The 14,761-nt window shown below is 41.5% G+C and overlaps 2 protein-coding genes across 2 annotated transcripts in view; both read left to right on the plus strand.

Annotated features, from left to right (window-relative positions):
• The window catches only part of LOC102788101 (nuclear receptor ROR-alpha A-like), a 148,403-nt gene that overhangs the window by 61,758 nt on the left and 71,884 nt on the right, over nucleotides 1–14,761 (plus strand). The gene's annotated exons all lie outside the window — the stretch shown is intronic.
• Nucleotides 487–916, plus strand: LOC148106488 (U6 snRNA-associated Sm-like protein LSm5). The gene has a single exon (XM_087845124.1). It carries the CDS (start codon nucleotides 513–515, stop codon nucleotides 777–779), a length of 267 nt encoding a protein of 88 aa, XP_087701250.1. The 5' UTR covers nucleotides 487–512; the 3' UTR covers nucleotides 780–916.

A 14,761-nucleotide genomic window follows, 5' to 3' on the forward strand; every position in this document is an offset into this window, starting at 1 on the left:
CTAATACCTACTTCTGTCTACAGTCATTTACACTGTATTTTAATACATCTGAATTCTCCATAAATTGGTGAATTAACTACATGGAAATGCTGTCGTTCAGATTTCATAGTTGACTTTATCAGACACATCTCACTGTCCCTGAATCTTCCTGAAAGCAGTGCAGTCGATCTGTAGCTACAGCGGCTAGAAATGGGCTCCATATTAGCTGCATACAGGGACGGATCGATGCGATATTTTGAAGTAGAACTTGAACTCTACATTTTGGGGACCTAGAAATGTGACACTAAAATGTCTTCAGGTGTAAGTTGCAAAGCATTGTCAGCTTTCTAGCTGAAAGCTATACAGCTCAAAGTTCACAAAAACACTACTCAGTGTCAGCGCTGAAAATTTCATGACAATCAAAAGTCATCTAAAGCAGCTTTCCATGTTTTCTATTTCCCTTTGTCCTCTTCTGTTCAGAGGATACACCAAACACCTTCAGAGCTTGTATTAACTTCTTTCTTGAATTGAACATGTCGGCTACAAACCCGTCGCAGCTGCTCCCGCTCGAGCTTGTGGACAAATGTATCGGCTCCCGAATTCACATCGTCATGAAAACTGACAAAGAAATTGTCGGCACCTTGCTGGGCTTCGATGACTTCGTCAACATGGTCCTGGAGGATGTGACAGAATTTGAAATAACACCAGAGGGGAGGAGGATAACCAAGCTCGACCAGATCCTCCTCAATGGCAATAACATCACCATGCTCATCCCCGGTGGAGAAGGACCAGAAGTGTAAATGCCCGGAGGCCGGTTAACCTTCCTGTGTTGCTGTTCCTGACTTTATTATGTAATTATTATTGTTGATGTCTTGTTTTTTCTTTGGGTTTTTCCTCCTGATCCTGAATGAGAAAGATATCTCTCATACTTTTATCTCTAATAATCGGCTATGTACCACAGGCCTTCAAGGTGGCTGCAGTTAAACCTTTACTCAAAAAGCCATCTCTAGACCCAGCAGTCTTAGCTAATTATAGGCCAATCTCCAACCTTCCTTTCATATCAAAAATCCTTGAAAGAGTAGTTGTCAAACAGCTAACAGATCATCTGCAGAGGAATGGTTTATTTGAAGAGTTTCAGTCAGGTTTCAGAGTTCATCACAGCACAGAAACAGCTTTAGTGAAGGTTACAAATGATCTTCTTATGGCCTCTGACAGTGGACTCATCTCTGTGCTTGTCCTTCTTGACCTTAGTGCAGCATTCGATACTGTTGACCATAATATCCTGTTAGAGCGATTAGAACATGCTGTAGGTATTACAGGTATTGCACTGCAGTGGTTTGTATCATATCTATCTAATAGACTCCAATTTGTGCATGTAAATGGAGAGTCCTCTTCACACACTGAGGTTAATTATGGAGTTCCACAGGGTTCAGTGCTAGGACCAATTCTGTTTACATTATACATGCTTCCCCTAGGCAGCATCATTAGAAGACATGGCATACATTTTCACTGCTATGCAGATGACACCCAGCTCTATCTGTCCATAAAGCCAGATAACACACACCAATTAGTTAAACTGCAGGAATGTCTTAAAGACATAAAGACTTGGATGGCCACTAACTTTCTGCTTCTTAACTCAGATAAAACTGAGGTCATTGTACTCGGCGCTGAAAAGCTTAGAAATATGGTATCTAACCAGATTCTTACTCTGGATGGCATTACCTTGGCCTCCAGTAACACTGTGAGGAACCTTGGAGTCATTTTTGACCATGATATGTCCTTCAACGCACATATTAAACAAATATGTAAGACTGCGTTCTTCCATTTGCGCAACATCTCTAAAATTAGAAATATCCTGTCTCAGAGTGATGCTGAAAAACTAGTTCATGCATTTATTACTTCCAGGCTGGACTACTGCAATTCATTATTATCAGGATGTCCAAAAAACTCACTGAAAAGCCTTCAGTTAATCCAAAATGCTGCAGCAAGAGTACTGACAGGGACTAGAAAGAGAGAGCATATTTCTCCTGTTTTGGCTTCCCTTCATTGGCTTCCTGTTAAATCCAGAATTGAATTCAAAATCCTGCTCCTCACATACAAGGTCTTAAATAATCAGGCCCCATCTTATCTTAATGACCTTGTAGTACCATATCACCCTATTAGAGCACTTCGCTCCCACTCTGCAGGCCTACTTGTTGTTCCTAGAGTATTTAAAAGTAGAATGGGAGGGAGAGCCTTCAGTTTTCAGGCCCCTCTTCTGTGGAACCAGCTTCCAGTTTGGATTCGGGAGACAGACACTATCTCTACTTTTAAGATTAGGCTTAAAACTTTCCTTTTTGCTAAAGCATATAGTTAGGGCTGGACCAGGTGACCCTGAATCCTCCCTTAGTTATGCTGCAATAGATGTAGGCTGCCGGGGGATTCCCATGATGCATTGAGTTTTTCCTTTCCAGTCACCTTTCTCACTCACTATGTGTTAATAGACCTCTCTGTATTGAATCATATCTGTTATTAATCTCTGTCTCTCTTCCACAGCATGTCTTTTATCCTGTCTTCCTTCTCTCACCCCAACCGGTCGCAGCAGATGGCCGCCCCTCCCTGAGCCTGGTTCTGCCGGAGGTTTCTTCCTGTTAAAAGGGAGTTTTTCCTTCCCACTGTCGCCAAAGTGCTTGCTCATAGGGGGTCATATGATTGTTGGGCTTTTCTCTGTATCTATGAAGCGCCTTGAGGCGACATTTGTTGTGATTTGGCGCTATATAAATAAATTGAAATTGAATTGAATTTCTGAACTCAACATTCTGACCGAGCTAAGATCCTGTGGGACTTCCAGATACAGATGGACAAAATGGTGGTGGCTAACCCACCGGATATAGTGGTTGTAGACAAGCAGAAGAAGACGGTGATAGATGTAGTTATACCGAATGACAGCAACATCAGAAAGAAGGAACACGAGAAGCTGGAGAAATACCAGAGGCTCAGAGAAGAGCTGGAGAGGATGTGGAGGGTGAAGGTAACAGTGTCCCCGTGGTAATCAGAGCACTCGGTGCGGTGACTCCCAAACTAGGCGAGTGGCTCCAGCAGATCCCAGGAACAACATCGGAGATCTCTGTCCAGAAGAGCGCAGTCCTAGGAACAGCTAAGATACTGCAGGACCCTCAAGCTCCCAGGCCTCTGGTAGAGGACCCGAGCTTAGATAGACCGCCCACAGCGGCGAGCAGGGAATTTATATATATGTGGGGGGAATTGCTGAAAGAAAAACTCATTATATCATGTAAATGCCGTCCATATGGAAGAATACTGATCGCTTCAATGCAGTATTACAGTATTGGATTAACCACTTCACACCACAGATACCTTGTGTAATCACATGTTATGTCACATCAAACTATACCTTGCACTAAGGAAATACTGAGGATTTTAGCCCAGAATCACCACATTCTTAAAAGCATCTGGTGTTTGAAGAAACCTTTTTTCCCACATGGACTTTAATATTCAAAGATTTTTAGCTGTAAATTTCCAACTTTAGTGCAGGACACTCTCATCTCTCTCTAACCCCCTCTGCTCGCTTTATAACGATGTTTTTTACTCCAACAATATTTTCATTCACCTCTCATTCAAATAAAAACGAACATGTCCTTCATCTTTATTAATTCCATCTGGTTTTTCCCATTCCTTACTCTCCCATCACATCCTTTCTACTTTCCTCTTTCTCCAGATTTCTCTCAGCTCCCATTTCAGCATCTATTTCAGTCGCCCTGCAGCAAGGATTTGGATAAAAGGATTAACTTATCGTCTACCAGTTTAGGGCTCTTAAACTCAGCCTGATGGCCCCCCTGAAAATTGAAAAGATGGAAGCCATTCAATACATGTTAAATTCATTTCCCCTGTTTATTACACAGAAGGATTTTGGTGTCTAAAACTGGAAGAGTTTGGAGGCAAGAAAGATGAAGAAATCGAAGCAGCGAATGTTCATCTGTAGAAATATGAGCAGGCAGCTCAGTATTCTGTTTTTTCCCTAAAATTATGGGTTGTTTGATAATTGTTAAAAGGGCCCGACTCCATAAAATTTTAATCATAATTAGGTGGAGAGCAGATTTGAGTCAAAAATGAGAAAAAACTGAAGTGAACAGTCACCTTAAATTCATCAGTTGTGCAAATCACATCTTTCTTTGTCCAGGAACATGAAGATGACCACTTAGAATAAAATAAAACTGTGCGATTGTCATGGCTGTGTGCAGGCAGGCAGGGCAGGGAGGACCCAAAATGCAAGACTCGGAGGCAGACGTAAACTCAAAACACTCAGCTTTATTGCTGGGCAGTAATAGAACATAAACTTAACTAAACTAAGAATACAAAAACAAACTAAGCAGGCAGGCAGGCTAGCAGACGGAACACACAGTTAATGTGAGGGTACAATGCGACAACGAGTAGGGGAAGACACGGACACTAAGGCTACGTCCACACGTACCCGGGTATTTTTGAAAACGCAGATTTTTCTATGCGTTTGCACCTTTCGTCCACACATAAACGGCGTTTTTGGTCACTGAAAACAGAGATTTTTAAAAACTCCGGCCAGGGTGGATATTTTTGAAAACTCAGTTTTTGCATTTACGTGTGGACAAGAAAAACGGAGAAAACGCAGCGTCAAAGGTGTGCGCCTTTTCCGACGTCACACTGTGCGCCACGTTATTGTTTCTGTGAAATGAATTTCTACAATACTGTTACTGTTAATTGTCTCTGCAGTTTAAATGCTTACATATACACACACAGTTACTGTCTCTCCACACATACGACTCGGTTCTGCTTCTATGCCCCAGCTTTGTTTACTATTTCCCACCGAGGCTTCTAGACTTCTGATTGGCCAACATTTCTGCACGGTTAGGAATATATCGCCACCTGTTGCTTTGGCGTGTTCCTAGCAGTGTTTTCCTTCATTTCTGCCTTTACGTGTGGACGGGATTATTTTTTAAAACGAAAACGGAAAATCTCAGTTTTCAAAAATACCCGTGTACGTGTGGACGTAGCCTAAATACAAGAGGTGAACGGAGCAAAGAGGAAACAGCTGGGAGACACGGCTGACGCTGATTACACTGATGAGACAGGGAGAGAACAGGGAAGGTGGGACCAGGGCAGGTACAGAACAGAAACCTAACAAATGGCAAATCATAATGGAATACATAATCAGAATAAACAAAAGCATAAAGAAACACAAAACACTGAGGCGGCAGACTCAGGACCATGACAGCGATTGATATGTTTTTCTTTCTCTTCTTTATTTTCAGTTATCTTTTCAATTAATTGGGGAAAGAAATCCTGTCAGAATGCCCCCGAAACCAAACAAAGAAAAATTGAGTTCTGTTATCGCTATCATTTGACACCATTACCACATGACTCGGGAAGTACAACTGAAACTTTCTCCTCTGGACAAGGACACTTGGTGGTGGGATGACGAACTACCAGAAAGCGTTCAGAAGAGGTCAAAATAGAAGAAGTGAGAGGTTACAAGGAGGGAAAGGCTGATAGTGAATCTTCAGTTTTGGAGAGACGTTGCAGAGAATTACGTCAAGTTGATCAGGATATCTACGAGGACAGAGACACAGAGGTGTTAAAGGTGGAGGTGGGATTACAGCAGTGTAGAAGTATCTCGGCACGAGTGAGTGTCCCTCACTAATTTTTCACTCTTTTGGCTAATTAGCTAAAAGAGTCACAGGCATGCTAAATGAAGAAGTTAATCCAGTAGCTAATCCAACAGTTAGTCTAGAGCAGGGGAGTCAAACTCAAAAACATAGTGGGCCAAAATTCAAAACTGGAACAAAGTCGCGGGCTAACGTTAATATTTAATGAAAAAAAAATCTTCCTCCAGATATAAGAATCAATCTTTTCTTATGGACTCAAACAAGTTTTGCTGGAAAACTGAATATGGAACAAGCAAAGCTTAATACTAAACAATATATATATTAGCTGTATAATACCAGTAAGCCAGCTCTAATAGAAATTTGGTATGGCTTCGCGGGCCAAATGTAATTAGGCTGCGGGCCAAATTTGGCCCGCGGGCCAGAGTTTGACACCTATGGTCTAGAGCTAGCAAAAAACAAAATGTATTTCTCTCTTTAAATTGTATTTTTAAAAAATATTTTGAAAATCAGATTTTTAATTCTGATTCAGAATTAGCTTTAGATTTTTATTGAGAAATTGATTTTTTTCTTTAAATCTATTTTCTTTTTGAAGCATTTATTAATGACTTAATTGTTCATTTAGAAATGTTTATTTATAATTCCCCTTTTTTAATATTTGTCATGAAATAATCAGATAATGAACATGACAATGATGTTAATCACATTTGTACCCCAGCAGAAAAACACATGTGGAACACTCTCAGTCATGGATTGGCCTCCCCAGAGTCCGAGCCTCAGAATGATTTGAGTAATGTGGAATCATCTTGACAGAAAACAGAAGAAAAGCCAAAGAAGGCTGGATGGTGGTTTTTAGTAGCAAATGTAATCTACCCTGATCTAATCTCATTTTCCTAGTTTGTAAGTGTGATAGATGTCATTCTTACACGTCTCTATATCCTGCACCGCTGTCTATGTATTTATCTTTTATGCCCCAAAATCTTTATCTAATATTTTTCCTTTTGCACCCTTTAGAAAAAGCATGATATAATGAGCATAAAATAATAATTTGTCAGCTGGGCTGTCACGCGTCTCCAGATGCTGGCTGGGTTGTTGTTTGACAGCTGATACGATTATATAAAAGAGATGTAGCTGTTTTGATGTTGCTCAGGTGTGTCACTGCGGACTGAGCTTGCTGCTAAAACAAATGTGTATTTATATATGTAAATGATTATGAACAGCACCAAACAAACAAGCTAAACCCACAAACACAGACACACACACAGGGACGCAACCATGAAGCTGCAGCCCATTACCATCACCCACTCTATTCCCAGCAGATGTCAGTGTTACATAATGACTCTCTGATGTAACACACACACACACAGCATGTGTTCACTGGTGAGTTAACACAATGATTTCAGGAACGAGCACAGCCACAACACCTGAAAACATCAGGTAATCACTACACAGTTTGGTTTGACGGAGTAGAAAATCTTTCGGTGTTTCAACATAATGGATACAGTTCTTACTCCTGTCTTAATAAATTAGAAAGACCTTTTGCATACTTTAGCATTCCATGTTCATCTTTTTTGCTTTGACTTTATTTTAGCTGCTTTCTGGAGATTCACCTGGATTATTGACAAGTTTTATGTCACAACTTCTATTTTTGGGCAAAACCTCATGTACTTGTTTCATATTTGTGGGTTTAGGTCACAGGTTAACGGATGAGTAAGCTTCTAGGATGAGAGGTGAAACGTCTTCAAGCAACTTAAAGAAGTCCAGACGCTTTTCTTTGCAAGCTCCTTTGACTACGATGACCTGGATGACTGAGAACCTTCACAGACATGTCACAGGTTAACATGAATAACATGACAAGAGGTGAAGCTCCATGGTGTCCCTCGACACGCGTGAACAAACAGGGCATGAACCGAACTTAAAAACAATCAAAGGACACATCAAATAAATGTTAGCCAAACATTAAAGCACTTAGTATGATTGTTTGTTCAAGAGTTGATTCTGATCACCTTATTTTGGGGATTTGCCCTTTACAAAGTGTGTAGGCTGTCATAAATCATAGCTGTGGTCATGTTAATAGTAAAGATACGACTCAAAAGCTAGGAGCTCAGTCTGTGGGGATGAGTATATAATATGTTGCCAGACAGCTTACAGTAACTACTATTTTTTTCAGTCTATTACAACGGTCATAAGGTGAGACATAACCTAGACAGGCAGTGTTGGGAAGGTTACTTTTAAAATGTATTCCATTACAGATTACAGATTACATGCCCCAAAATGTATTCTGTAACGTATTCCGTTACGTTACTCAATGAGAGTAACGTATTCTGAATACTTTGGATTACTTAATATATTATCATGCTGTTTACAACTACATGAATGTACTATTGCTGTGATTTATTACTGTTACTGAAGGTCCGCGGCTCCGAACCGTAGTAAAGGGACCTCTGGCTAATACGGTGGGTTCTGTGTCGGCTCGTAGCTGAAAACTAGCTTTACGTTGTTGTCTGGGTCAACTTTGCTAGCGAGAGACAGAGAGAGGCGCTGAAAGGCTGCTCCAACAGAACTTATTGTTTTTGGAGGAAAACACGAACACGGTGTACAGCCGAGTCTTAATAGCTTACTTACAACTGGGCTCGTCAGGCTCTCTTCTTGGCTGCAGTGGTTATTATTATATTTACATGCTTCCAGCTCCCGTTTCTGCTCGATGACAGCTCGTACTTTTCCTTTTTCTCCCTCCCTCGCTCACAGACACATAACGTGTATGGCAGTCCATTCTCCCTGCAGCACGGACTACACTGCCTATGATGCTACATTCTTTAGAGTTATACCTGTAGCATTCTGCCTGTTAGCTTAGCACAACAACAACAAAAAGGCCTCTCTCACCCAGGAAACACGCAGAGAGAGAGCGTCACCCTGTAACCATGGCAACCACAACGCTGCCACCTGGAACAACAGAACGTAGCTGTCAAACAAAACCAAAACAGTCCTGACCCGCCACAATATGAAACAGGGAAGTACCGCCGTGTAATCCATTTATTTCAACAAAGTAACTGTATTCTAAATACCACCTTTTTAAACGGTAACTGTAACGGAATACAGTTACTCATATTTTGTATTTTAAATACGTAACGGCGGTACATGTATTCCGTTACTCCCCAACACTGTAGACAGGTAACCATGAGAGATATACTGAACAGCAGTCAGCGTGTGATTCTTTCACCTCGTGCACTTTGTGCTCCTTTGCAATGCAAGATAAGATTTATATTGCAGATAAAAGTTGAGGGAGGTGTTGTTGCTGCAGTTGGTGTTGATTTAGTCAATGACATTATAAGAATGTCAAATTTACATGGCTCCATACACCACTATACTTTTAAATAAGTTGGTGTTAACCTTGTGAGATGAAAATTGGCCTTTTGATTTATGTCAGTCCCGTCTGTCATAAGGTAAGGGCAAAGTACTGCACAGGACGGAGCCCACTGCAGGGAGTGGGTGAGAAGTGTTACAGCTGAAGTTTAGGATTTACATTGTTTCAGTGCAGATCATAAAAATTTTATATATATTAGGATTACTAATAAAAAAAAGAGCACATCAAACAAAGTAATAACCAACAAATGTAAATAATTTAATTCTTCTAACATCAAAGAATGTTAAAGTAGATAAGGTGTGGTTTTACTTACACCAAAACAGAAGCTAGAAGCTGACTGTTAAACAGATTAAACAGGCTTCACTTTAAAAGCAACCTCACAGCTGGGACCAAAAAATAAAAAACACATTGAAATGTATTAATTATTGTCAGTGAACAGTGAACAAAAAAAGTTGATTACCAGCAGCTGTGCACAGCGGTGCTCCTCAGGTCTGAAACCCGTCCGATTTAGATTCTCTGGACTCTTATCAGTGCTGCACAGTTTACGCCTGCTGCTCTGCATAGACATTCTCATCCATCGGCTCTCACTAGCTCGTGTGTTAGTAGTGTTCATATTAAAATGTGTGTAGAAATGAATCTGAGTTGCTAAATTAATAAAAAAAAATTAGGAAAAGTCATGAAATATGAGATGATGGGGTTTACATCAATTTTTTAAAAAAAGGTCAAAGTTTGCAGGCTTACGTTTTGGCTGAGCGCAGGAACCTTATGTATGTCTTATACTTACAAGTACAGTTTGTGCATTCACATCACAGTGAAAGGTATTACTACTATTATTATTAGTAAAGCACTTATATCACAGAGAAAACTGCTATCAGGAAAACTGTATATCTGGCATAATGATATCTACATATTTGTTACATGTATTAATGTTTGATGAAATTACATTACATATTATTTTTATAGCACCAAATCACAACAACAGTCACCTCAGTGCGTTTTACATTGTGAGGTAAAGATGCTACAATAATGCAGAGAAAACATGAAAGAGCAAAGGAAGCTGTCAAGTAAAAATATTTAAATCTGCTTTGAAATTTCTTCAAATGAATTGATATTTGTTTAAAGACTTGTTAAATGATTTACTTTGTAGTTTGTAACTTTTTTTAAACTTCCAGATTATGAGACAAATGTTTGGACCTTCTGATTTGTCGCCACAGGTTTCGGAGACAAGCAGAACAACAAGCAGTGTGTGAGTCTTTTCCCTCATGCACTTTGTGTTGCTTTGCAATGCAAGATAAGATTGCTGATAAGAGCTGAGTTGGTTTCTGTAGTTGCTGACAGCTCACTAACACCACCAACACAGCAAGTAGTTCTCTGCCATCTGTACACTCCGTTACATGTTCCATATGTATGGGGAATGACCCCCGCTCCCCTCCCCCTGTCATGGTGCTTGGATACTTCCTTAAACAACCATCAAATCATCTGATTGGCTCTGCAGCCTTGTGTTGTGGATTGGTGAATGTCTCGTTCACTTTTGGCATACAGCTTCATGTCATCCGTGTACAGGAGGTGGCTGATGCCTGCTCCGTAGTCGGTATCCGTAGCCAGTCTTGTCAATGACCTCACTGAGGGGGTTCAGGCCTATGCAGAGAAGCAGTAAAGACAGGGCACCTCCTTGGTGGTGACATGGTATATGCTTGAAGTTGGCCTCTAGTGTTGTTGATCCCACTGAGTTCCTGATGAAACACTGACTGTGGCACATGTGTTTTTTTGCTTCTTTCATCTCTTTTTATGCCTTTTTATGCCATCTTTTCATTCCCTGGTGATTAATACATGAACAGGACTGCCTTTCATGTGTCTGACTGTTTAGGCTCAAATCAGTTTGATGTTTGAAGCCCGGCAGTGAGGTAAAGTAAAAACTCTCCTCGAATGTTAAATCAAAAGTAACAAGCCTGTTTCAAAACTGTAAGGAGTAGAAAGTGCAGATATGTGTTTTAAGATGTAGGGAGTAAAAGTAACATTTTTCATTTAAAAACTTCTCAAGTAAAGTTTATTTATGTACAGTAACTAAGTATTTATACGTACTTTCCACCTCTGAAAATGAGCATGGGAGATCCCTTAAAATGCACCTGACAGATACATTAGATTGTGCTCATCATCCTAAGACAGATACTCAACACACTGAAATGAGTCACAATCACAAAATCAAACCTTTGCTTCCACATAGTTATCTTGTAAACACAAAATGTCTTTCTGAGAATCACAGTGGAATGATATATTTTAAAAAAAAACCCCGCTGATAAAAAACATTGGATTTATTGCAAATATGGAGGGCATGAACATATAGAACAACAAAGAGAGATGGTATCTCACACAGGCGTGTATGCAGCTGGAGTATCGTCAGTCCCTGAGCATCTCATCTATCTGCACAATGGAACAGCTAGTGCAGATAGCACACACTGCACTGTTACAGAGCTGTTTACCCCCGAGGCCTCCCAACACGCAAACACACACACATGCACATAGATCTTGTCAAAAACCCAGTAGCTTTAGCATGTCACTTGTCTAAAAGGCAGATCTATTTACATATTAAGCTCCGTGTTTTCTGGAGTTCTTGAAACAGCCCTTCTTTTAACAATGCGACTAAATGAAAAATGCATTTTCCAAGTTACATTCAATGCCCTTGCATTATTGTTCCGTCGTGCCTTTCTGCATTTTCAATCAAATTTGTTGACTAGCTAACCCCACCCATCACATAAAACCACACTTTTCCACACATTTGCAAAGAATGCGGCTGAGGTCTAATTTATTCATTTAACCCTCACTCCCTCCTCTTGATCTCACAAGTGAAGAATGTGTGGGTGGAAGTAAACAATCCTGCAACAACACTATTTACGACAACTGCAAAAGCTAGTGGGAGGCGAATAATACAGCAAAAATGACATTTTCACTGTTTTTCTATCTGCTCAGAGTGCACTGTCTGAGCAAGGCTGGATAATAATGGGTATTCCAATTTGAGCAAGCACTTCCAAATGAAATTGAAATCCTTCAATAGTTTTATGGCCAGGTGGCTAGAGAGAGAGAGAGAGAACGTGGACCCAAATGAAGGCAGGAATTACTTGTCACTAGTTTATTGTGTATTTACAGTAATGGTGATGTGGTGTGAATCTGGGAGCTCTGGTCCAGCCATGCAAGTGATTAGGGTCTCTGAGAACAGACTCTCCAACACAGGAAAGAACAGTTAATGATCTGAGGTAAGAGGATCAGAAAACTAAGTGGGCGTGGTGAGTGGCTTACTTGAATCTGCAGGGAAGTGGACGTGAGTGGAGGGAATCTGAGTGAGTGTCCAGGATAAAGCAACTTCCAACCTGATTTCCAGATGAAACTGAAACCGGTGGGCTAGAGTGAACTGGCTTGATCTGTGAGATGGGGAATGTAGGATGAATGCGAAGAGCTGTAGGTAATTTGAGTTTAACGGCTAGTGGGCTCATGACTGTCTCAATCTCAAAAGTGCCAATGTAACAGGGTGCGAGCTTGCGTGACAGTGCTTTAAGGGGCACATCCTCGATGGCAAGCCAAACCCTTCAACCTGGTTCATACCTAGGGGCAGGCGTCCGGCGTCCGTCATCATAATGATGCTGCTGGCAAAGCCTCCCGGGCATGCACCCAGATTTGTTGTGTGCATTCCATATGGTGTTGCACCGAAGGAACACCTAGGTAAATGGTAAATGGACTGGTTCTTATATAGCGCTTTTCTACTCTTCTGAGCACTCAAAGCGCTTTATACAACTTGTGCATTCACCCATTCACACCCATTCGCACAAGCACATTTTTCCTAGGTGCTTTCTAACTGACATTCACACACATTCATACTCCGATGGATGCATCGGAGAGCAATTTGGGATTAGTATCTTGCCCAAGGATATTTGGCATGCAGACTAGGGGAAGCCAGGAATCGAACCACCAACCTTCCGATCAGTAGATGACCTGCTCTACCACCTGAGCTACAGCCACCCCTTGAGGTGGAAAATGAGTTGGTAGGTCCAACTCATTTTCCAGGAATAGTGGTGGTTGGCATCCAAGAGTTATTTCAAATGGACAAAAATCAGTGGCAGAGGACGTGAGTGAATTCTGGGTGTATTCCACCCAAGAGACGTGTGAGGACCAGGTGTCAGGGTTATGGGAGGTGACACTTCGGAGGATGGTCTAAAGCTCTTGATTTAACCTTTCGGTTCAACCATTGTTTCGGGCGTGGAAACCAGAACCTAAACTAACCTTGGCACCAATCGAGGTGCAGAAGGTCTTCCAGGTCTGAGAAGTGAAGGGGCCACAGTCAGAGATTATTTTTAGTCAAATTCCATGGAGCCTGAAAATATTATGGACAAGGTTAGCTGTTTTTACTGGCAGTGGGCAATTTCTCCAAAGCAAAGAAATGTGCAGATTTTGTGAACCTGTTTGGGGGGGGGCGTCCTGTATTAGGGTCAGGTACTTCCTGAAGGGCTTGGCAAATCACCTCCTCGATTCCGCAGGTGAAAGCTCGCAAGTGGCAAGTGGTTGGGAGGATGTTGGATGTTGTGGGATAAAGTGTCTGGTTTAATGTTGTGGGAACCTGGGCGATAGGAAATAGAAAAGTTAAACCTACTGAAAAACAGAGACCAACAGGCCTGACAAGGGTTGAGTCTCATAGCAGTTCTTAAGTACGTGAGATTTTTATGATCCATCCAGATGATGAAAGGGTGCTCCACGCCCTCTAAGCAATGGCGCCACCCCTCAAGGGCTAAGGCATGGTTTAAGGCACATGGTTGTAGCTTAACCTGTGGTGAGGTCCGGTGGGAAAGAATGGCTCCCACTTCTGTCTCTTCATGTCTGGGTGGAGCAGTATTAAGAGTTGTTTCAGTTTGGTGAATGTCACTTAAGCTTCTGGGGACCAGAGAAATTGAACTTTTGTTTACATGAGGTGTGTCAATGCTGCGGCAACCTGGCTATAGTTCCAAATAAACCTTCTGTCGAATTTCGCAAAGCCAAAAAGTGTCTGTAGGTCCGACCGCTCTGACCTTTACTGGGTCTGTGTTCACCTGTCCCCCTGCTAATATATAGCCGAGGAAGGTGACAGATGGGGAGTGAAACTTGCACTTTTGAGCCTTAATATACAGGCGGTTCTCCAGTAGTCGCTGCAGCACCCTTCGCACATGGACTCGATGCTCCTCCAGTGATCTTCAAAAAAGTCAAAATATCACTAAGATAAACGAAAGCAAAGATATTCAAGAAGTCCCTCAAAACGTTATTTACTAGGCCCTGGCATTAGTGAGGCCAAAAGACATTACTCGGTATTCAAAATGAAGCCAGATAACACACCAATTAGTTAAACTGCAGGAATGTCTTAAAGACATAAAGACCTGGATGGCCGCTAACTTTCTGCTTCTTAACTCAGATCAAACTGAGGTTATTGTACTTGGCCCTGAAAATCTTAGAAATATGGTATCTAACCAGATTCTTACTCTGGATGGCATTACCTTAGCCTCCAGTAACACTGTGAGAAACCTTGGAGTCATTTTTGACCAGGATATGTCCTTCAACGCACATATTAAACAAATATGTAAGACTGCTTTCTTCAGTGGGGCAGCATGGTGGCACGGTGGTTAGCACTGTTACCGCACAGCAGGGTGTACCCTGCCTCTCGCCCTATGACAGCTGGGATAGGTTCCAGCATCCACCGCGACCCTGAAAAGGATAAGCGGAAGTGGATGGATGGATGGATGGATGGATGGATGGATGGATGGATGGACGC

Source organism: Neolamprologus brichardi, chromosome 1, assembly GCF_056152115.1.
Source record: "Neolamprologus brichardi isolate AB-2024 chromosome 1, ASM5615211v1, whole genome shotgun sequence".
In the NCBI taxonomy this organism is placed as follows: Eukaryota; Metazoa; Chordata; class Actinopteri; order Cichliformes; family Cichlidae; genus Neolamprologus; species Neolamprologus brichardi.

Coding starts and splice junctions, on each gene's coding strand:
- LOC148106488 (XM_087845124.1), top strand. CDS start 513: ATGTCGGCTACAAACCCGTCGCAGCTGCTCCCGCTCGAGCTTGTGGAC.